The following is a 24943-nucleotide window of genomic DNA, read 5'->3' on the forward strand; positions in this document are numbered from 1 at the left end:
TTATTTCTCAATGATAATCATTACTACTCAATTTGTTTAACTTTAAAATATTTTTTAAAAACCATCATGAATAGGAGTTTTACTTAGAATCTCTAGATCTCTTTTATACATTTTTTTATTAAGTTTTATTAAGGCCTATTGACCACAAATACCAAGCAACAATAACTAGAGGCCAAAAAACGAAAAAACAAACAATGTTAGTAAACCTAGGAAACAGACTTTGTAAATAGACTATTTATTAATTAGACTTTACTAATTATTATCCAAAAGCTCAATTTTTTAAAAGGTGAAAGTTCAGGAATGTCTTATATGCCATGTGTTTTCCAATTCTGTGTTTTTGCTCATGTTTTCTTCATACCTAGCATGCTTCCTTTTGTCTAATTTTTATTGTTGTTGTTGTTGCATTTTTCAAGGTTCCCCAGTCTAGTAGAAAGAATTTTGGATTTTGGATTTAGAAGACTAGTTCAGGGGCATTTGTAGCTTTGTGACAAAGGACAAGTCATGTGATCACTGTGAGTTTCAATTTCCCCACCTGGAAAGTGGGAATATTATCTACTGCTTTAGAGAGCTGCTGTAGGAAAGTATTCTGCAAACTTTAAGTTATGACAAACGTAACAGTTGCTATAATTAATAAAGACCCTATACTCTCCAAAGAAATCCCAACAGACTTTGGCCAGAAAATGAACTAAAGAGACTGAAGATAAATCAACACATGCCATATTCACTTCCTTTTTCTGTTTTTTTTTTTTTTTTTTTTTTGTCTTTTCCCCTTTCACATGGTTTTTCCCTTTTGCTCTGCTTTTTTTCTCCCAACATTATTTATAAAGCAATGTATATTAAAAATAAATTTACTAAATTAAAAAAAAATAAAGACCTTACTCAAAAACTCAGTCTCAATTAGTGAAAAATCTTCCACGATTACTCTCGCATTCTCTGAATTCCCTTCTCCTCTGAATTCCTACTGTACCTCTCTAAAGCCTGATACACCATTCAGGATTTTATTATATTCTGGGCCTAGGATAAAGAGAAAAGAAGGCTGTGTCACTTTAGGAAAATTACAAAATCTTTTAAAGATCTCAGATTTCTCCCTAAACAAAGGCTCATCATTTTTACAATACTATTCTTCTGGTGTTCTTTGCCTGTGATTGATAAACATGCTGCCATCTCTAAAGAACTATGATTGAGTATTTCTCAGAGGGGACAAATGAAGAAGACCAGGTATGAACAGTGCAACAACAAGTAACCTAATCTAAATCTAAATCAAGAATTGTGTGACCAAAATAAAGACTAGTCATATCATGAGAGTAAAAGACAGTCAATAGATGGATGGTCTCCTCAGGAGACATGATGCAAAGCTGCGAATTTATCTGGTGATCTATCCTACAATAAGTTTATGGAAGGACAAAGACAAGAGTCACCCAGGTAGACATGACTGGGTTAGGATCTGTATTATTGGAAAGAATACTGAAATAAAAAAAAAAATCATGGATTCATTTGAGAATGTAAGTTTAAGTTATGTAAAGGACTTTGTCTATATTATCATATTTGAGTCTCATCATAACCTTGTGAGGTACTCTACCTGTCTAACTAGTCTTATTTTATATACGGGGGAAAAAAAACTGAGGCTGAGGGGGGTTAAGTGACTTCTTTATGGTCACACAATAAAAATAAGGTAGAGGATTTAATCCCTGGTCTTTCTAACATCTAGTCCAGACTATTTACTCTGTTACTTTGCCTTTCAAAAAAGGATGGGAGCAATATTTAAAAAAAAAAAAAGAAAAAGATACTGATCTAGACCTGATTTGTCTGTCCTCAAAAAAAATTGCAAATGGTGTCAGCATCTTTAGGGAAACATGTTATTGAACACCTTTGGTTCCATTTGTGAAGGATAGGAGTTGTTTAGGGGACAATTTCTCTTAGTTTGATCTCATTTATACAGAATAGTTTCCTGTACTAATGCTAATATTCACTTTGCCTGACTTTTCTAGTATATAGTTCAAAAACAAAGAAAAAAAAAGCTTCGTGACTAAATCCTGTGATTTGATTTAGTGTAAGAGCTTGATATTTTAGTTGAAGAAAATCAATCAATAGATGAAATGCAGGTTAGTGTTACTTTCACTTCATATATATTTCCAACTTCCTGTCACTCCACTTTTTGGGAAGGGAACAGAAGATATCCTTCCCAATCCTGTTAAGTTGTAGAAAAGTGTTGGTAGCAGAAGGAAACACAGAATACTTAAGTACCCTCCTCTGGAATCTCCATCATTGAATAGATTTAATCACATTCATATCTTAATTTAGGTCACAAGTCAGTGGTAGCAAAAAAAAGCAAGAGCAATAAATCCCACAAGTCTAGAGCTCACTAAACCAGCATATTATATTTCTGCAATTTAAGGGGAGTTGTGATATTTCTTCTATTTGCTCTCTACTGGAAGTGTGCAAGTCTTTGCTCCATTATATTTCAAATGAGAGGGAACTGTTAAAGCAGCAGAAGCTAAAATGTTAATTGCTGCAATTACTTTTTCTAAAAGAATAACATATGTGGTACTTGGGGGGGAAAAAATCTCCTAGCTTTATCTAATGAAATTTTATTGGGAATGGGGAGAGGTTAAAGGGGCTCTCTGTGCTAGAATTTTCTTAAGTTCTTAAAGAGAAAATTTCTATACCTAAATAGCTGCCCTGCTACATTTGACACTATTATTAGCTTAAAATCCTGACTGCTTGCTAATTTACATTTCTTACCCTTCACTTTTCCCACCTTGACCCCCAGAACAATTTACTTAAATCTGAAGAGTTAAACTGCAATCCCAAAATACACTTGGAGGGTATTTTAAAAGTATGCTCTGAGGTACTGGAAATTGTCATATACAAAACAAAAGATGGTCAATATTGTAGAGATTGCTGAAGACAGAACTTATAAAATATTTTATATTTACTGAGAAATATGCAACAATCACAAGCAACATTGCTGTAACTTTTAACAAAAAATTTTACATAATGTTATCACATTTAAGCCTCACAAGAACCTCAGAGATAAATACACTACTTTTTTCATTTAACAGATAAGGACTTTGAGGTTCAGAGATGTAAGTGACTTGTTTATTTCAAGTATGTGTGATGGAGGGAGTTACAGGGAAGTTGTTTGAAATCAGGGCTGTGCCAAACTCTATACCTTCCTCACTCCTACCCCATGACCCACCGAAAAATAAAGGCTGGTTACAACATTATATGGAACAAATCCCTCACCTTTATTTGCCACAATGGTTCTAGAGATGATTGTACAGTTGATGCTGACAAGAAATCTCTCTTTGTGAAGGATCAGCATATAGTTCTCAATAAGGATCAAAAAACAAACAAACAAAAACGAGATTAAGAAAAAGATGATGTGTGGGTGTTGGAATACACAGGAGTCATCTGCCAGTGGCTGCTGGAAATCCAACCTAGAATGGACCTTCTCTTGTGAGAGGATGATACAAGGAGACTCAGAGACAGTTGCTGTTCTCTGACCTCTCTCCTCTTCCCTCTGCCTCCAATTTATCTCATTCCCAGTCCAGAACATCTGTGTCAGCAAAGGCTGCCTTGCAACTCCTTCGGATGTTATGATCCACAGCTGTGGAGGCTCTCGGAAAATTGACCTGTCCCTTAACATGTGAGTAGTGTGGTAGGTAACACTGGATAGCTCTTAACTTTCACAGGGTCAGATTCTTCATTCTAAGAGCTACACCCCATGATCCTAAGTTCTAGAACAGAGCACAAATGGAATGGGCTCAATTATGTTTCTGGGCTTCAGTTCATGAAAGTTGCTTCTTAAAGGAGGCAAGAGTTTAGAAGAGTATGCTCTCATCTCAACTCTAATTGCAAACTACAAATCCCCACATAAAACATGCCCTAAATTACTAAGAGCAAGAAAAATAAGAATTGCAACAACTTTCAGTCACTTTTTCCTCACCCTATATCAACTAGCCAAGGTGACTGAGGGACTTCTTTATAATGTCCCAGGAGATTTTATTATTGGAATAATCTTTCCTCATTTTCTGCCTCCCTGATCAGACTGGGGAAGAGGCATGAACTTCAAATCTAAAGTTAGGGAAATAGCCCAGCTCAGCTATCTCCTTATTTTTTACTTGGCTGCACATCTGTGGGACTTCTCCACTGAGCGGTCTATCTGCCCCAGTTTGCTACTTTCTCCTCTTCCCCCCACCCTGGCTTTTAAACTTCCTTTTTTGTGTTGTCTTTCTTATTCAAAGAAGTTCTTTGAAGATATGGATTGTTTTTGTATCCCCAGGGCTTAATATGTTGCCTGGCACTTAGAAGATACGTAATAAATGTTTACAAAGTGGGAGAGGCTATTGAGATGAGAAGCACACTGATGCTGGTATAGCTGTGAAGTGGTCCAATCATTCTAGATGTTAATTTGAAGTTAGGAAAGAAAAGAGACTACATCATGCATAACCTTGGACCCAACAGTCCTACTTCTGTGTCTATACTCATTCCCAAGGTTAAATATATATTAAAACATTCATAGACACACAGTGTTTGTGAATTGGAACACACAGTGTGAAGAATTGGAAACAAAGTTGGTGCCCATCATCTGGGCAACAGCTGAAAAAACTTTTGCATATGAATGGAATGGAATATTAATGTGCAATAAAAAAATCACAAGGAATTTAGTAAAACATAGGAAGATTTATATGAACTAATGCAGAAAAAATAAGCAGAATCAAGAGAATAATGTTACACAATGACTAATACAATGATCACCAGAAGGAAGGTGAATTTTTGAGTAACTAAAAAAAAAAATCAATGAAGATTCTGGGGGGACAGATTATGAAACATACCTCCTCTATCACAGCTGAGAATCAGAGGACTACTAGGTACAAAATATTTATACATTGTCAGATGCAGTTATTACATCAGATGTTTTGCTTGTGTTTCTTTGTCATTAGGGAGGGCTCAATCTGGAGGGGATGTGTGAAAAGACTGTAATGTAAAGACAAAAGATATCAATAACTCATTTTTAAAAAAGAGGCGATTTCATTTTAGTGCTAGAGATAGAATTGAACCTCTATTCCATCAGAGATAATTTACTTCAATTATATCAGTTCACATGTAAGGAAATTGAGGACCAGAGAAAGTAAGCTACTTGCTGGAGGCCAAAGAGTGGTAATTCAAATAAAATCAAAACTTTTCTAGTCACTTTCTATATGCCATTAGCTCTATTTTACAGGTTCAGAAAAAAAAGGGCTTCTGAAAGCTGCAGATGATGACTAGTTTTCAAAATAATAAAGCAGGATGAGTCAGATCCTTAAAGGAGATACAAATGCACAATCACACTGAACCTTCTTCTGCTGGCAGAACTTAAGTCAGTTATTCAACTTATCAGAACTAGTCACATTCAAAGCATTTAAAACATGTACAAAGTACTTAACTCAACAACCAACCATTTACTAGGAGCTAGGCCTTGGGAATTCAGTTTAAAAACTCCCTCAAAGAGAATGTCTTCTACTAATACTACTGAATACTTTTTCTTGCTAACAGCAACTTTCCACAAAACAACTTCTGCTACATGTTATATCACTACAATACACACACACACAATGCTAAAACAGCATTTCTGGACACAAGTGCCTTCTTTTATGTCCTATCTGAGGCAGACAGGAGATACAGTGGACAAAGTCAGGAAAACTTTAGTTCAAATCTGGACTCAAGACATTTACTAGTGTGTGACCCTGCCCAAGTCCCTTAACCTATGTTTCCTTAGCACAGAACAAAAATAATTGTATTTATCTCTTAGGGTTGTGAGGATTAAATAAGATACTTGGAAAGAGCTAGGCATAGTGTGGTACACAGTATATGCTTATATATGTTAGGTATTATCAAAACAATATAAATGAAACTGTATTCAGACTCATAATGCCTATCTCATATTGTATTCAGCTGAGTGTATTTCATTTTATTTTACATTTACTATAAACTGATTGCACAGACCTACCCATTTTTCTGATTCAAAGTTCTTGCAACCTAAGCATTCCAATACTTTTCCCTCTTCTAAAACAGGAACTGTATTTTGTTGGGGAAAAGGATTATTATTTGAGAAATAATAATGAATGTTGTCAACAACCAACTGAGTAGAGGGACTTTTATTATTAATACCTCATGTTTGAAATATCAGTTCAAAATGTCAAAAATTGGAAGAAATCAATATGACAAAATGACATGACAGCACAGGTACCTGATACAAAATGAGACTAGCAGTTGGAGCAAAATATCATTCATTATTTCAGCATATGAAAGAATTTGATATGGAGATTATAAATATACATCCTAATTTTCTACTTTCTCCCTTAGTTATTAGTCTGCACAAAACAAGTTCAGGGTTTTTTCTGGTCCTATAGCCGCAGTAGAGTCATCTAGGAAACAAGGTGGAATGCTAAAAATGGCATTTGTGACAAGATCCTCAGTTTTACTAGGGACTCTAATAAGGATGAGGAGAGAAATTATATATCTCTATCAAGGACAGTCCATCTTAAGATGCCTATTATTTTATTTTTAAAAACAGATTTAATAGCTTGAAATTTAAAAATAAATTTATTCAGAACCTCTGACAGAAACTAGTGATAGGGCTACAAAAATAAAGAAAACAAAAAACAAGAGTCCTTTCCCTCAAAGAACTTTAAAACATTTATTTAGCCAGGGTGAGATAAGAGCAGGGAAAGAGAAGGGGAAGAAATCATAAGTTTCTTTCAAAAGCTAGACTCTAAAGTGGGCCTTGAAAGAAGGAAAAGTCTAAACCTACCATGAAGGCGGCCTGTACCAATAAGCAGTGGGTGAGATTCAGGATGACATGGGAGAATAGCTAATTTGAGTTCATGTCTATAATGGGAACCTAGAGATGACCAAATACAAACTCTGCATTTAAAAGATGAGGAAACTGATACCCAGAGCTGTGAAATGGCCTGCTCTTTCACTCTCCTCACCCCACTCCAGCCAATATTTTCCCCATGAAACCATCCTGCCTTAAATTGGGTTTATTTGAAAAGCCAAGAATGGGCTAAGCTGGGATAAAAAGAAACAAACTAGTGTCTGTCTTTAAGAACCTTACATTTTGGGGGAGGAGGAAAACCTACATAAATAAATGCAAAATAAATTCATGGGGAGTGGGGGGAGAACATTAACAATTAGGAGAATCAAGAAAGTTCTTATGCAGGAGGAACCACCTGAGTTGAGCTGATGTTCACAGGAGACTTTCTAATTTTCTTGCCCTCTTGGTTGTCCTCTTCTGAATATACCCTAGTCTATCTTCATAATCCCAAGATTTAGCCCAGGTTCTAGTACATAAAAAGTGCTTAGTAAATGCCTATAGTCTGACAGCTCATTTTCTTCCTAGAAGAATAGAATAGAAATGCCTTCTTACCACCACAGGTGTCCCTCAGGGTTCTGTCTTAGGCCCTCTTCAGCTCTATGTTGATTATTCTCAAGTCAATCTTTCCTGCCATAACTTCTCTGCTGACCTCTAACCTCCCATCTCCATATCTTTTAGATGTCTCAAACCAGATATCTAATAGACAATTTAAAATCAACATGGCTGAAACAGAACTCATTATCCTTTCCCCAAACTCTTCCTGCCTCTTGCTTTCTATTATTTTACATGGCAACAGGCAATACCACCCTCATTCATACATTCCTTATTAATAAAACTTGAGAGTAGTTATCCTCAATTCTTTATTATCTCTCACACTCAATTCCTTGTACCATCTACACCGCAAATCCAAGCTGCTGCCAAAGGCTGACAATTTCAGTTACCAAACTGATTTTCTTAAAATGCTGACCCAACCATGTCACTTCTATTCAACAAAATCTAATGGCTTCGTATTGCTTTAGGATCAAAAATAAAATGCTCTGTCTGGCATTCAAAACCCTAATATCCTAGCTCCCTCCTATCTTTCCGGTCTACTTATATCTCACTCCCAAAGTTCTCTTTGAAAGCTGAATAGGGGATACATTGGATTAGGGAGAGCCCTGACCACAGGCAGACCTATCAGCAGGTTACTGCAATAATCCTTGTGTGAGATGATGAGGTTCTGTACCAAAATGGTGATAGCTAGTGGCAGGGTCACTGGTAAAAATGTTCACAAAAGCACAGGCAAGGACAGATCCCTAAAGCACTCTCCTATGGATTTGACGCAAGTTTACAAAGAAAACTCCAAACCAAATTATTTAACTGGAACCTAATGAATAACAAAATCTCATGATCTTATGATATCACAGAAAAGAAGGTTACTACTGAAGGTTACATGTCAACAGAAGGAAAAGTATGAAAGTATGGGGTGGTTTCCATCTTGTATGAAAGATTTTGTGTATAATCCTGGAAACAGACTATAAGACTATTTTTTGCAGAAGCTTTCTGAAGCATGTAGCTCAGCACCATTAAGCAGGCCACAACAAATCAAGAAATAAAAAATTAAGTATGGAGTGACCTTCTTGCTTTTCTGCAGAGCTGTGGAAAAGGGAGCAGAGAGTATTAGAAATTAAATATTTTATGGATCATCCATAAACATTAATTAATTTTTAGTACTCTAAATATAAATATAAAATCCTTGGCTAGTTCAAGAAACTGGATACTAGAGGATACAGCAAGAATTAAATATTAATCCTTTTATATTCTCTCTATAAAAGCTAAATGGAAGGATGATTCGAAGATTATCATTGGAAAATAAATAAAGGAATTGAATTTACTGTCCATTTAAAGAAAACAAAACAATTCTTTCATGGGACATTCGTCAATTTGTATTGTAGTACTCATTACAAATATCTGCAAAAAATACTAGCATAAAAACAGCAGCTCATGCACTAGTATCCATGGCAAAGCATGTGGTCATAGAGAAATTCTAATTAGAATGAAGTAAGGTAAGTAAAAATATGTTGGAAAATGTCTCAAAAGTAAGAAGCAGAAACCACAAGCTTATAGATTTATATCAATTTATCATGAATGCATGATAAATTCATGCATTTGAGAATGCATATCTGAGAAGAGAAAATCAGCATAAAGAAGAGACAGCAGCTTTAACATTACAAGAAGGGAACATCATATTCTAACAAATAGCAAATGACTGGATTCCAATATGGGAAGTTTTTCCTGAATTAACTGTATAGTTGAAGCACTTACATTAGAACAAAGATAAAAATCAATAACAAATTATAAGAAATAATAAAAATGAAAAGATCTGGCATGTAATTGAAGTATTTTCATCCTGACATCCTTAAAATGGCTGTTGACAATGATATATGGGAAACAAATCATATATCAACATGGACTATCACAATTTCCTAAAAAAGTGTAACTGATATAAATCAATTGTCATAATAGGCAGACCAAAAAGCCCTAGCTAGATTCTATCTAATCTCCCTGTCAATATGAAAGATACAGGAGCCAAGGGTAATACTAATTTAATATATAAGTTGGTTTGTAAACTCTTACAGAGGACATGGAAAATTTTGGAGAGCATTATCTTATAACAATGAGAATTAGAAGCAGAAAGAGACTGACAACATTTGGTATGAGACCCAATTTAGCTAGTTCAACTTGAAAACATTTAAGATGAAAATGAAAGGACAGTGAATAGAATTTTTTTTTAAAAGAAAGAATGCAAAGATTTTTATAACACTTTTCTCCATCAATGAAGAAGAGTTGCCAGAGTTGGACATTCAATATCACAGCTCTAAATCGAAGGAGAAATAAGTCTAAGGAAAACAAAACAATAACAACTATTGGAACAAGACCAAATATATAACAAAGAAATTCATGCTATTGTTGGGGACAAAATTTCAAGGATATTGGAAAGATTAATTTTCAATATATATGAAAAAAGAAAGGATAACAAAGGCTCAGGAAAAAATAATCTGAACTTACTCTTACAAAAAAACCCAAGTCAGCTAAGAAAATAATCATTGCTGAGTGAAATGAGCAGGACCAGGAGATCATTATATACTTCAACAACAATACTATATGATGACCAGTTCTGATGGACCAGGCCATCCTCAGCAACGAGATCAACCAAATCATTTCTAATGGAGCAGTAATGAACTGAACTAGCTATGCCCAGAAAAAGAACTCTGGGAGATGACTAAAAACCATTACATTGAATTCCCAATCCCTATATTTATGCCCACCTGCATTTTTGATTTCCTTCACAAGCTAATTGTACAATATTTCAGAGTCTGATTCTTTTTGTACAGCAAAATAACAGTTTGGTCATGTATAAAAAAAAAGTATCATGTACTGCCAAAAAAAAAAAAAAGAAAGAAAGAAAGAAAATAATCATATGCCCATCAGTTGGGGAATGGCTGAAAAAGTTATGACATATAAATGTTATGGAATATTATTATTCTATCTAAGTAAACAATTAGCAGGATGATTTCAGAAAGTCCTGCAGAGACTTACATAAACTGATGCTAAGTGAAGTGAGTAGAACCAAGATAATATTGTACACAGCAACAAGACGATTATGTGATGATCAATTCTGGTGGATGTGACTCTTTTCAACAATGAAATGATACAGGCCAATTCCAATGGACTTATGATGGAGAGAGCCATCTGCATCCAGAAAGAGGCTGAATATGGATTGCAATATAATATTTTAACCTTTTTTGTTGTTGTTTCTTTGCTTTTTGTTTTCTTTTTCATTTTTATGCAGCATGATAAATATGTTAATATGTATAAAAGAACTGTATGTTTAACATATATTGAATTACTTGCTTTCTAGGGGTGGGAGTGAGAGGAAAGGAGGAAGAAGAATTTGTAACACAAGGTTTTACAAGGGTGAATATTGAAAACTATCTTTACAAATATTTTGAAAACAAAAAACTATTATTAAAAAAAAAAAGAATAGTCATGCCTTGTTAACTTTCTTCCAAATCTTTATGAAGGTGCTAACCAAAAGCAGTATAGTATCAAGTCCATGAGACATTGTGTTATAACTAGATTACAAGAAATAAACACATATGTGAAACACATAGAAATTCACATATTTGTGACAGTACTACAAAGGATGGAGAAGAAAACAAAAATCCTGTCCTAAAAAGGCAAGGAGGAAGGTAGGTGCAATAAAGGTGGAAAAGACAAAACCCCTCCTGTAGGACTGTTGCTTGTCCTTGGTTCTCAAAGAAGACCAATATATCAGGGAGGGGAATACCATGACATTCAGGTGATTTGGATTGAAGTAAGGGAGGGCTGGACAAGGTCACCTGTCTCACTTTTCCCTCCAGAGTCATCTGGGTCCAGTGGCCAGATATTGATATCAAGTCGACCCTGGATGCTGTGAGAGAGCTGAGCCTTTTTAAACTAGAATTTTTCCCAGGTCTCAGACTGAGGCCATATCCATTCAGTGATTAAGGTTAGGTGACTATTGAGGCAAAGAATCTCCTCTTTTGCTTAGTCCAAAAAAATCTAAATAAATAAATGGAGGAGAAGACTCTCAAGATTTCTGGCCAAAGCAGAAATGACTGGTATTTATATTCAATCTGGAGCAAAGTAATGGCAAAAGCATCATTTTCTTCCCCTTGGGAACTAGTAGACTATGAAAAGAGGTGGTCTGCTTATCTACAAGGGTCCCAGATACACAAGGACTTTTTTCTAGTCTCTAGTACTGTTTAGTGCAGACTGGTGCCTGTCTTAACTTCCAAGCACACACAGGGAGTTCAGCTTGGGGTACAAACAAGAAATTTTGTCTGCTCAGGAAGGGGCTTTGTCCTTAACACTTTCACAACCTCTTACATAGTCTGAGCCCAGCGTTTCTGGAAAATACAGCAATTTAAAAAGACAAGTTCAGAGCATCCCTTATCAGTCTTTAAAAAATGTTGACAAGGTGACTATCCTGGCTTCAACAAGTAACATTTTACAGCATATCTTTATAGTTATATACAAGGTACTAAAAGGTATAGAGAGTACAGGATTCCACACTCCTTTCTGATTGTTGACCATAAAAGAGCATTTGATTAAATAGAATATAGTGATATCTTCGTGCTCTCCCTGGCAGAATTATATACGATTTTTTGAAAGAGGCAACAATTGCCAATTAATCACATAATCAAAACATTTGTTGAATTCTACTATGTCCCAGGTATATATCTATGTGCTAGAGATAACTATTTGATAACCCTCTGAAGTCAAGTTAGATGTAAAACATGATTTTATCGCTATCATGGAGGATGCTCTACATAGAGTTCAAATGCAAATTCTTACAAATGAAGTGATTCTCCAGATGATCCTATTTGTGAAGGTCATCATGCTGATTTTATGAAGTTCTCGATCATTGTAGAGATGCCTAAGTGAGATTCATAGTCATATAAAAGGATTTGGCCTAACTATCCTTAAGAAGAAACATATGGATGATGAATGACTATTGCCTAGAATTAGAAATCAAGTTGGATAGGATAGACAGTCCATCAAAGCTCTGCCTCAGTCTCTTCTTATGAGACGCCCTTTATTGATCATCTAGAGTAATGGTTGATTACACAGATAATAGCTGTTCAAGTCATTCAGTGTTGTTTTTCTGTAAGTCATTGTATAAAGTATTGCTGAATGACTTTGGAAAGCTAATTACACTGGGTTTCTATTCAACAGAAGATAGCTGGCAATGCTTAACTTTAGAGTCAGTTTCTGGTTATAATTTTTTGACTGAAAGAATGACTAGACCTCAAGACTGAGAGTTCTGCCACATCATGAAATCTAAATGGCACTGAAGAAAAAATGCTCGGGGGGCAAAATTACCCTGAAATGTCCTGGAGAGAATGGAATGAATTCTGGAGTCATAATTCAGTTTCATCCTTTTTAAACATATCTTCATGAGGTCATATATTGTATACTATGCATAGAGTCAAACATTTTAAAAAGGAGATTTTGGAGGACTATGCCAAATTCTTTAAAGAAGAAGCATGGCAAAAAGAAGAGCTGTAATAGGGACAGAAGTGGTGATTGTGTATAGAATGGTGGTTGGGGAAATGTGATCAAAACAAATATACTTGGAAAAGACAAAATACTTTTCTGCACATGAAAAAGACCAAATTTGTTCTGCATGGCCTGATTTGGCAGAACTAGGAACAAGACATGAAAGTTGCAAAGAAAAAAATTAGCATCATATAAGGAAACATTTCTTAACAATTAGAACATTCAAGAAAGAAACAGATTCCTAAGAAAGGAAATGAATTCTTCATTACTAGAGTTATTCAAGGGGAGATCTACTAAGTAGGCACAGGTTGGATCAAAGAACCCTAATGTCTCTTTGAATACTAATATTCTAATTCTGAACCATGAAACAGATAAAAACAAGAATTGCTCCAGACCTTACTATAATCAGGTAATATGGGGGTCATAACTACAGACTTCTTTTCTCCTTTTGTGATCAAGAGAGCTCAATTTTTGGCAATTCCCAAATAAGAAGTTGGAATGGGGTAATCAAGCTACTGTCTTTAAACTTCACATCAAATAGTCTTTTCAGCATAGGATCTAAGTTAGGGTCTGAAAGGGGAAGGGGGAGTGGGAAGATGGCGGGAAACAGCCTCCAGCAGACTTTTCCACATTCTAAACAAACACATACAATGATCTACTGGTTCAGGAAGGCTTATGTGACTCCTTGAGCACTTTAAGGGTATTTAAGAGAAGAAGCCTCTCCAGAAACAGGCCAAAGACATATAAAAGGGAGCTAAATCTAGAATGTCAAAAAGTATTATGATTCAACACAGCACAGCACATTATCCTGGCTTGGTTTGGAACTGTTTCAGGCTGAGAAAGACAGTTCATACAACATAAATGTAATTCTTCCCACGGCATCTCTGACTAAGCATACAGATTTAGAGGCTACAAATTAAAGAAACTAACATGGACTCTATAATCTATAGTTCTGTTCACTACTTAAAAAGTTTAAATAAAAACAATTAAGAGGTAAGATAAAACTCAAAAGCTTATCATAAATTATTTTAAATTATTACCCTATTGTCCTTAATAATGTGTGACATGTAAAAACATTTAAGTAAAAAAAAAAAAAAGGGATAGAATTTCTCATGGAATATTCATAAAGAAAGGCTACTTTCTCTACAAGAACAGAAGAGAGGCATTGAGTTGTTACAACAATTATATCACAAGAAATTACCCAGCTACTAGTTATACTTCTAACTTCCAGGAAGTAGTAAGGAATAAAAACCTAAAACAGTTAATGCTGTCTGAAGCAGCATGATATAGGAGACAGTGGGACTGAGGTTTGGAATCAGAAGGGTCTGGATTCCAATCCACTAGACAAGTTGGGTGATCCTAGCCAAATTACTTCACTTCTGTATGTTTAGACAATTTCCTACTTTAGCTAAGTCACAGACTAAGGATGGTCCAAACTGGGCAAGTGAGTCACCACAATGGAAATTATTTCTAGTGATCACAAATCTACCTATAGGTAGGATATTTACCTATATCCTTCACTGTATTATGAGAAAAAGAGTTCAGAATCATGGAGGAAATCCATTATATTCTACTTTGGCCACATCACTTCTGAATTACATTATGTTGTTATGGGCATAACATTTTAAAAAGTTCACAGTCAAGTGCTGAAATGTGTACAGAAAAGAAAAACTTGGGTGAGAGGAATAAAGAACATGACATGAGATCCAAAGACCAATTGGAGGCACTGGGACATTTAGTCTGAAGAAATTATGAAGATTTCTCAGGCTGAAAGTGGATAAGGCTTGTTCTTCTTGGAACCAGGGAGCTGAACTAAGAAAGATAAATGCGAGCTGCCTAGAGATAGTAGCTGATATAAGGAGAAAGCTTTCCATTAACCAAGCCATACCAAAAGCGAGGTTGCTTTGGAAAAAGTTGCTTTCACTGGAGGGCTTTCAGTGTCATTTACAGGGGATTCTCAGTCTCTCTTGGTTGAGCCCTTAATTCTATGATCTAAAGACATGTGTAAGAAGATGATGTTCCTGAATAAATGCCTGAAAGGCTTGGACTGTTTTCCTAGTAAGGGTCATGATGCCTGGGTGATCTTAGGCAAATCATTTAACCCAGGCCATGATTCATCACCTATAAAATGGGGAGAATGATTTTCTCACAGGGTTATTGTACACACAGTGCTGTAGGTAAGAGAGGCAGCAAATCCCAGGAGGCAGAGCTGGCCTCAGAATGTTTCTTGGTACACCCAGTGCAGAATCATCTGCAGAGAAAGAAGTAATCTGCACTGGTACTAAGCCCTCAGTAGAATGAATGAAATTATAAGTCTAGTACAGAGAATGCTTTATAAATATAACTGTTATTCTCCCTGATATAATATGATAGTAGAAGAAAACAGGGATTTTTTCCATCTTTTCCAACAGGAAGGAGGGCTCTGAAAGTTGCTGGCAGGATGAGAAATTTTGACTTCTACCTTGGCCATTTTGGGCTCCATTCCCAATGGCCAAGAGCATATCTTTTTCAATGCTAGCAAACTTGTCTGGTTTAGGGGCAGTGAACTCAGCAAAAAAAAATTCTGTACTGTTTACCTTCTGGATTTACGTCTCTCCTTTTCTAATCCTCCAAAAGAAACTTTGGAGATTATCTCAAAAGCAATAAGAAGTGAACAAAGACTTTTTATAGACTAGAATTTCTTTCATGTAGCAATGAAGAATAGTATGTAAACGCAAAGCTATTAAGTATTCTCCCAAGTCCTATCAATAGCCTGAAAAACAAAGTATGACTACCAAAAAGAGGCTGAAAAGCAGCATACAGATGTTCTACAAAAACATAAATTATGCATTTAAACTAATGACATACACATAAGTGAGAAGTGATCTTTCTTGCTCTGTAGATTCCACGGACACAATGGTGAAAAACAAAGGAGGATGTTTACCAGAGTTGGATAAAGAACATAAATATCTATCAGTCTAAAATAGAAGCTGCCCATAATCTGAACAGGTGACTAGGATCTAGACTGCTCTAAAGCTGTTCTTTCAGTGAGTTGGATCACAAAAGAAGTAGCTTTTGGTTTCTATATTGAGAAGGGGTTGGAAAATACTGCAGAGGCAAGATCTGCTTTCACTAAAAAGGAGCCAAGTGCAAAGCTACAGTATGTGCACAATCAATACACTGCTCTACTTCTACCCTATTTTTCTCCTATTAGGATGCTTTTGCTTATTAATAAGGGTAAAAATGAATGGAATAATGAATTCCTTGCAGTAGTTACAGAAACTAAAGTAAGAAAGTCAATCTTTTCCAGTAAGCTCTCGAGTTCATATTCCCACTATTAAGGTCTGTGACAAATTCCTCATATGTAACCTGAGAGTTATACACAAAAAGTCTATAAATTTAAAAATTAATTTTTAATAAAAGGATACATCATCTATAATGGATGCCTTTATGTATTATTCTGTTATCATACAAATTTTAAGGAACTGAGAAGAAATCATTAATGACATTTCTCATCCAGGTATCTCTTTCTTCTGAGGCTGTTATCTTTATAAAAAGATAGTATTATGCTACAATACTGCTGGAGGTAAAACTCCACTCACCTCCTGAAAAAGCGTAGACATTTCACAAACCAGACATGAGCTGGGACTTTGCATTTCACATTTGTGCCTGTCAGAAAGGAAGAAATCTCGCAGTAGTGGAGTGTGGGTAAGTGCTTGGACAATACAGTTCATAAAACACGTGTTCCCAAGATTGATTAGCCCTCGTAGACCTAGAAAGAACAAAATCATAGAGGAAATATTAGCAGAATTAATACATAATAAGTTTTAGTCATCGTGTTTCAAATCTACAGTTTTTATATCACATTAGAGAACAACAATATTTTTGAATAGTTAATCCTTCACAAGTATAGAAAACATACAATGTAGTTATAAGTTCTTATGTTTTTTAAAGGAGCCATTTCTCTGCAAAAGGGAGCATAATGGATGAGAAGGAAGTGCCTACAAAAGAAGTGAGTCAAAAAAGACCCAATTTAGTATAAGAAGTCTTACTTTTAGGCAGAAATAGGACTTGACTGTCAAACTCTTGAGAGTCTGCTATCAAATGCAAACTCCAACCTATCTCCTTTTAATGTACTAAAAATTCCTCCCAGAAGGCCTCTTTATAGCATGGATTCACTTATCAGATTTGTCCTAAGTCATTATTAGCAGAAAACCAACTTGAGCCACATAATAGAGTGGAATGAATGTTGACGTTAGACTCAGAGGATCCTGGTTTTAAAATTTGTCTGTTATAATTATTACCTAGCAACTTTAGGCAAGTCATTAAACTTATCTAAGCATCGGTTTGTGCATTTGTAAAATGAAAGGATTAGTTTAGATACTTCTAAGACCTCTTCCACTTCTAAATCTAAAGCACTGTGAATAGGTCAAATAAATTTTCATAACGGAAGAGACACAGGAAATCTAGAGCACACAGGGCCGGGGATGGGGTGAACAGACCCATATCAGATACCATAAAGATGTTTCAGGCAACCAGAACACTGACACTGGATGCCCTGGTGGGAGAAGGAAGCAAACTGAAATTTAGAGACTTTTACCTGATGCGTATTAATATGTGCTTATGGGAACAGAGCATCAGTTGCCCAGTTTTAAATGGTGAAGAAACACAAAATGATCTCTTCATTTTATAGTTAGGGAAACTAAGGTCCAGACAACTGACCTGACTTGTCCAAAGTCACATGGCTACTGTGTCAGAGTAATAACTCAAACCCTAGCCTTCTGACACCAAATCAGTGCTTTTATTGCTCACCATGCACACCTGATCACAGGATCTATGGTCAATATGCTTTCCATTCTACATAAAAGTATCCATATATGTATTCACAAGGGAGAACAATTCTCCCCCCCCCCGCCCGAGGCAATTGGAGTTATGTGACTTGCCCAGAGTCACACAGCTAAGAAGTGCTCTATCCACTGCATCACCTAGCTGTCCCAGAGGAGAACAATTTAACCAAATCTCAGTTAAATGAAAACAAATTGTGGCTAAAGGTGAAAAATGGTATTTTCTCCAGGTAAGGTGCTGTCAAAACCTATGATGGTTAACGGCAGCTCTTAAAATAGTGTCTTTAATACCAATCCATGACATGAACACTGACTGAAGTCTTACTCTGATACCTAGTTAGCCGAAGAGGATTCTTAAAATCTACATAAGCAGGGCATGAGCACTGACAGTGCTTTTCAAGCTAGATTACTAACTCAAATCAACCAAAAACATTGCTCTGGAGGGCTGAGCTACTCCTGGGACCAGCAGCATTGCTCCTTTTTATGGGATTGAAAAATAGAAGCTCCACACATTTCTCCTGACACATTCTAGCTATTAGGAACCATTCTTGTAGGTAGAGAAACCAAGAACTTTGCTCACAACAACTTTATAAGAAAGACGGTACAAGTGTGATTGGTTGCAGAAGCCAAACTGTGAACTATATAGTGACTGAGATCTGTATCAGTGAAAGAAGTATTAATAACAATGAAAGCACAGATTCTTTAGAAATATGAAGAAAAATATATCAACAATCATTTTTATTCAATAACCAAACCTGAAGGCTTATGAATGTGCTCTTGGTCCCAGGGGATATTTTTTGGGAGGTCAGCCAGGAGGCAGAAAAAAAGATGGCATGGAGGTGGAGAAAAGTAGGAAGAAAAAAAGAGAAGTGGATTTTTGTTTGGACTAGACCTGTGATTTCATTAGGAAATCACTTCTGGTGTCATCTACAAACCATTTGCATCTTAGAAGGCAATGACAGATTATATGATTTGCCTGGGGTTAAAACTTGGGTCTTTCTAACTAGCTAATGGATAGTTTAGCTATCTATCCATTATATTATACTGTCTGTTGATGATATAACAAACTTAAATACATACACATATACACATTCTCTTTAAAAGATAAGATTTCTTTAATGAGGGGATTCTAATCCACTGATGTTTTTAAAATTTACAAGTTGGAATTTTATTTTTTAAAATTCAACAACAGGTCACCAATATAGCTTAGAAATATTAAAAATAAAGTTAAATTGTATATAAAGCTATCAAAGATATAAGAAGAGGGGAGAAAAAAATGCACTAGTGCTGAAACAGAGAGGACTAGATCCTCTCATGGTATTGATTCTAAACTCTGTCCAGGGCACATTATGTGAAGCACGATGGGACACAATTGTAGAAACATACCCCAGGACAGCCACAGCCACAATCTCCAACCAAAACCTGGGCTGGGTTCCTCCTGGGTCTAGCAGCATTGCTTCTTTTTATAGGATTGAAAAACAGAATTTCCATACATTTCTCCTGACCTACTCTAAACTCTTAGGAACCATTCTTGTGGGTAGAGAAAGTCTGAGCTAAAGAATTCTCTCATCACTTCTCTTGTTTCTTAAAATTTCTCTGAATCTATCTATAGCCTGTTAGGCTACTTTTTTCAGAGGTTCTACTTACTCCTCAATTATAAAGAGGTCTCATCAAAAAGAGGCTCAAGTTTTAGATACTTTGAAGTTTAAATGCTTCAGGATTCTGCTGTTTATATAACTTTCATTTCTAAATACTTCAAGCTGATCAATTTAATTCATGTTAACTTAGCTACCTATTATAGAAGGTAAAAGGCACAAGAAATTACTGACAACATTGTACAATAGGAACGAAAAAGAGGGAAATAGGGAGAGACAAAAACTGACATAGACTGAGACCGAGACAAGGAATTCAAGGCTGCTTTGAATGTGGCTCATACTTTTCCATAACTTCCAAAACCTCAGTCCTTAGATATATACAATGCCTTATTTTCCTAAAGTAGTAAACCTTTTTACATGTCATGAACCCTTCTGGAAGTCTGATGAAGACTAGTGATTCCTTCTCAGAATAATGTTTTTAAATAACTGAGGGAAAGGTTATATTTCGAGAGGTGAGTGAACATAAAGATACTATTTTTATTCCATTCAACTTCATCAATCCCTTGAAAGCTATTCATATATCATTTTGGCATTGGTGGGGTAATGTGGCATGTATATGTGCCTGTGCACGCAAATTTAGACATTATGTTTTCACTTTTATTTTTACTTTTTTCCCCAACATGGCTATTATGGAAATGTCTTCCATGATTTTATGTGTAATTAATATCACATGACTGACCTTCTCAATGGGTAATGGAGAGGTGGGAGGGAGAAAGAAAATTTGGAACTAAAAAAAATGAATGCTTAAGATAAATAATAAATTTTGAGAGAAAAAAAGTCCTTTAGCAATGCTCTTATATGAAGATTTTTAGGAACAAGTTTTCTAACTTATGCCAGCCAGCTTAATTTTCAAATCATTTCTCTAAAACTAACAAACAAGCCTTTAAACATTTCCAGGCTTATTTTTATTTTGCTAATCCTGGAGGGAAAAAGAGAATAGAATCCCCTCTCTCTCCTCACTTTTCGTATTTGATCATTTATATTTTGATGAAACCATTATAAGATGATGCTAAAGGAACCAATTTCATTATGGTAAATATATCCATTAAAAGGATATCTTCAATCTTCAAAATAAAGGGATCTACATATTCAATAGCTGAAGATGCCTGTTTTCACATTTGCAGAACAATTTGTAGACTATAACACATTGTTAAAAAAAAAAAAAAAAAAAACATTCTGTAGGTGGCAGGTAAATCACAGCAGGATGGTAATTGTTTCCCCAAACAGAAAAAAGGTCAAAAATTACTAAAAATAGCTTCAAAATTCATATGCTCTGACAAATTAACATTTTCTTGTCTAAGCTGACTATAAAGATAATCTTAATATGCTCAAAACCTAGGTTTCATAAATGGAAAATAACCCATTGTTCTCATAGGAAAAATTGAAAGAAATGAAAATGCAGCTACTGATTATCATCCTATCCCCACAATGGAAGGAGGGATCCAGGGAGATTTTTCTTCTTTTTCACTGTGTCTGTGCCACAATTTATTTCACTCTGACAAAAATACTCTACCTCAAAGGCACACAAGGAACATAGAATTCTTGGGAGTTAATTCAGAAGCCATTTTTAGCATGATAGCTAGCTACTTATCTCCTCTACCCTAATTCTTATTTTCTTTTTTTTGTAAAGGAGGCTAAAGATAACAGAAGAGAAGAACCCAGCAATTGGGTATTTCTCTTTATTTAATTTGGCTTAATGTCATGTGTAATACCAACTTCCCATAACCAATATTTAACACTGTCCAGCATTAATAAATTGTTACAACCAATTTGTCACTCTTGACACTCAGCATATTTGATGATTAAAGCAGCCGCAGACAGATATAACAACCTTCTGGACAGACACCATGACTTTAGCCTTCACTGCTATCACTTCCTATAATCATTCTATACCATGGAAGGCGAACACAAGACATGTCCAATTCAAAGGCTGATGTGAGGGCTTTCTCCCCAGGGGCATACAAGAGTTCAGCAGCTGCCCCTATAATATCAACCTCAAATTATACCTACCATAATTAGTGTACATCAGGAGTCTAAACCAGATCTTTTCAACTCTTTTGAGCTCTCAATCAACAAATATGAATTAAGAGTCAGGCATTGTGTTAGAAGCTGAGGATGCAAATACAAAGAAAGTCATAGTTTCTATTGTCAAGAAGCTTAAATCCTACAGGAGGAAATGGCAAGTACACATATAAGTATGAACAGAATAAAAATAAGCCAGAGAAAACAAGATAGATAGAGGGATGAAGTCACTAATATTTGTGATTATTAGGAAAGGCTTCATGTAAAAGAGAAGGAATTTGAGGTAGAGAAGAGACTTGTATTCATACATAAAGGATGGGGGTCTGTAATAGGGAAAATTAGGGGGAGAGCAAATGGAAGGAGCATATGACAAAATCTGTCATTGTAGTGACAGATGAAGTTAGGAAATGGTACATTCAGGCTTGAGGAAAATAGATCTTTGAACCTAAGTAGGTTTGCAGACCCAATAAATTGAAAGGTTCGTGATGAACGATCTTTAGCTGGGGTTTACACAGCAGGGAAATCTGAGACGTTGAGAAAATTAGTGAAAGATGAAATATTTTAGGCCAGAGGATTATGGTGCCTTGGAATTACTCCAAAATTTGACTTAGATTTCTGGAATAAGGGGAAACTCATATTTTTCCATGGTTTCTTTAGAACCTGCTGATAAGAGAGTCGCAGGATCAGAGAACAAATCCTAGCTCTGAAACTTATCTGGCTCCTTATGTGACATTAGAGAGCCTATTTACTTCTCTGGGCTCCAGTTTGCTCATCTGTAAAATGAGAGGGTTGGGCTAGATGGTTCTGGCACCTAAACAATATTAAAGAGAAACAAGAAAGTCCTTTAATATGTTGTAAGGACATGGAGATGGTGAACCTGGGGATGAGGTGGACCCAAGACAACACAGATGAACTGTGGTCTAGGTTTTTAGAGGGAACATGTAATACTGATAAGATGAGAGATCCACTGAAGTATCAGAGTAAGAAATAAAGGCTTCTAAAATGCAGTGTAACGTAATGGTTATTAGGCCCACTTTAGATTCAAGTCCTACCCTTGTATTAAGTATGACTATGAACAAATCACTTAATCTCTTATTGACCAGGCAGTTGTTTTAGAATATAAATTACAAAGTAGATCCTCATTTGCCCTGATGTAAGAAGTTTCAAACCTGGAGATCACCAATCTAATAAAATCACAGATTCAAACAAGAAACAAGAAGACTTCTATACATATAATATCTGTAAACCATGTCATTTGCTTCCTAATGCCTAGCCCATATCCTTTTCCTCTTCGAGGTAAATCCATTTAATAGTGGTCTTGTATTATAATCCTATTTCACTTCAGTCTCTGCACAGGCCAGTTCTAATGATTAGGATACTCTGGCTCTTTTTACAAATTACCAACCCCTTTTTTCAAATATTTTTAATGTTTATTTTTTCACAAAGCTATCTTCATTACAATGTAAAAAATAGATTTTCTATTTGTCAAGGTCTGTTTTCACTCATTGTTATATCTTACTACAAAATAGTTACTAAATCCAAAACTTATTGTGTGTCTTTAGCCATCTGCTTTCTTCATCTAACTGAAATACTATAATGATGAAAACGCTTTTCTTACTTTATATTTAAGATTTGGTGGACTGCAACTTCTTCATACTTTTCCCCAACAGAACTGACAATCTCTCAGAGCTCCCTACTATGGTAAGAGGAGATTCCATATGATGCCACATACTAACACAATTTGTAAATACATCTGACGACGATCATATGGTTTTAACAATAGAAATGTATGTGAAAATCAGAGGCTTCCCAACAAACTCTTGCAAAAAATGTTGAGTGCTTAAAAAAATATATCTGGGGAAGTTCTTTACCTAATTGTATAGTAACTTTGAAATGGGGGCTGCAAAGTGGCACACTGGACAAAGCATTTCACTAAGAATCAGGAAGACTCATCGTCCTAAGTAAGATCATATCCAGCCCCAGACAGTTACTATCTTGTTTGTCTCAATTTTCTCATTTGTAAAATGATTTGGAAAAGGGAATGACAAACCACTCCAGTATCTTTGTCAAGAAAACCCTAAATGGAGTTGTGGATGAGATCTGTGACCTTATCAACAAAGTGTATATTCCCACTACACAGACTGTAACTCATCCACATTTACACCTCGAGTTCTAGAGGTCTTTTTCGATTGAGATCTCTTTTAAAAAGTTTCTATTAATGTAGTTGAATGGGTACTAAACTAATCCAAGAATAATTTGAAAGAAATTTAAAGGATGTGTAAAAGTAGTTTTCCAGAGGGCAATATTAGTTTATATTAAGATTTAAATGCAAGGAAAAGTGAGGAAGGGAAGACTTCACTAGAATTAGGGGAAAAGAAGAAAGAATTAAATATCTTATTTGGTATATTTTAAAACACATTCATATATAATCATTTCGAATCCTTTAAATGTCTTGATGCTACTTTTGCCTTTTTATTTTTTTTTAAATTTCTCTAGTGCTGAGCAAAGTGATTGGCACAGGGTAAGTACTGGGTTGAGAGCAGGAAGCCCTAAGTTAAAAATCAATCTAAGATATTTACTAGCTATGTAACCAAGTCACTTAGTTTCTATCTGCCTGTTTCCTTTATTATAAAATGGGGATAATAATATCATCTATCTCACAGGATCATAGGGGCCTACTGTTGGAAAGATCAAATGAGAAAATATTTGTAAAGGATTTAACACAGTGCCTGGTACATAGCAGGGATTTAAATGTTAAAATTCTCCCTCCCTGTCAAACTAGAGTTGCTAATAATTTATTGATTCACCTTGGTGATAATTTTATCCTTCAAAAGATGGTGAAACCAATATAGAAAAATTATCCTGGACCTGATTTTCACTAACAAGAACTGCCTAGCTGAAAAAGCTCTCAGTATAATAGCTTCAGACTGGGCTGGTTGCCCAAGGATTAGCTTAGCTAAGTATAAAGAGGCTCCATTTCAGCAGGTTAGCCACTAGGTAATGAATTTTATTGACCATTGTGACCAGTAAGCAGATTCTTTTAAAAAAAAATTTCAATATCTACATGATCCACATGCTATGATAGATAGCAAGATGTAATGGAATGATCATGTTGTACTCAGAAAAGCAGGATTCAAATCTTAGCTCTTATACTAGCCCGGTGACCAAAAGCAAGCATTTCTGAACATCAGTTTCCATATTTGTAAAAGTGAGAATAATAATATTTTTACTACATTTCTCTTAAGGTTATTGTAAAGTAAAAACATTGTAAATCTTAAAGTTGTGAAAATGTGAGATATTATAACAGCATATTTTAAATTCTTTATCTAAAATACATTCCTTAGGACTTAATTTTAGCTATTTAAAGTGAGGAGAAATATTTGGCAGTGGTTTGTATTCCACCTAAGTGACAATGTCTGTTTTAATATCAGTAAGTCAAAGACTCCCTGCCCTTAGGGTCACCCCCATTTCTTTGGTGTCAGAGTTTCTCTCAAGAG

General features: G+C 35.4%; 1 protein-coding gene across 4 annotated transcripts in view; it reads right to left on the reverse strand.

Moving 5' to 3' along the window:
- USP22 (ubiquitin specific peptidase 22) overlaps nucleotides 1-24943 on the reverse strand; it is a 245338-nt gene that overhangs the window by 43554 nt on the left and 176841 nt on the right. For all 4 annotated transcript variants that reach the window (XM_031940391.1, XM_031940376.1, XM_031940382.1 and 1 more), the window contains one exon: nucleotides 16528-16697. In XM_031940391.1, the coding sequence (XP_031796251.1) occupies nucleotides 16528-16697 (170 nt within the window). The remainder of the gene's footprint in view (nucleotides 1-16527; nucleotides 16698-24943) is intronic.

This window comes from Sarcophilus harrisii, chromosome 1 (assembly GCF_902635505.1).
Source record: "Sarcophilus harrisii chromosome 1, mSarHar1.11, whole genome shotgun sequence".
NCBI lineage: Eukaryota > Metazoa > Chordata > Mammalia > Dasyuromorphia > Dasyuridae > Sarcophilus > Sarcophilus harrisii.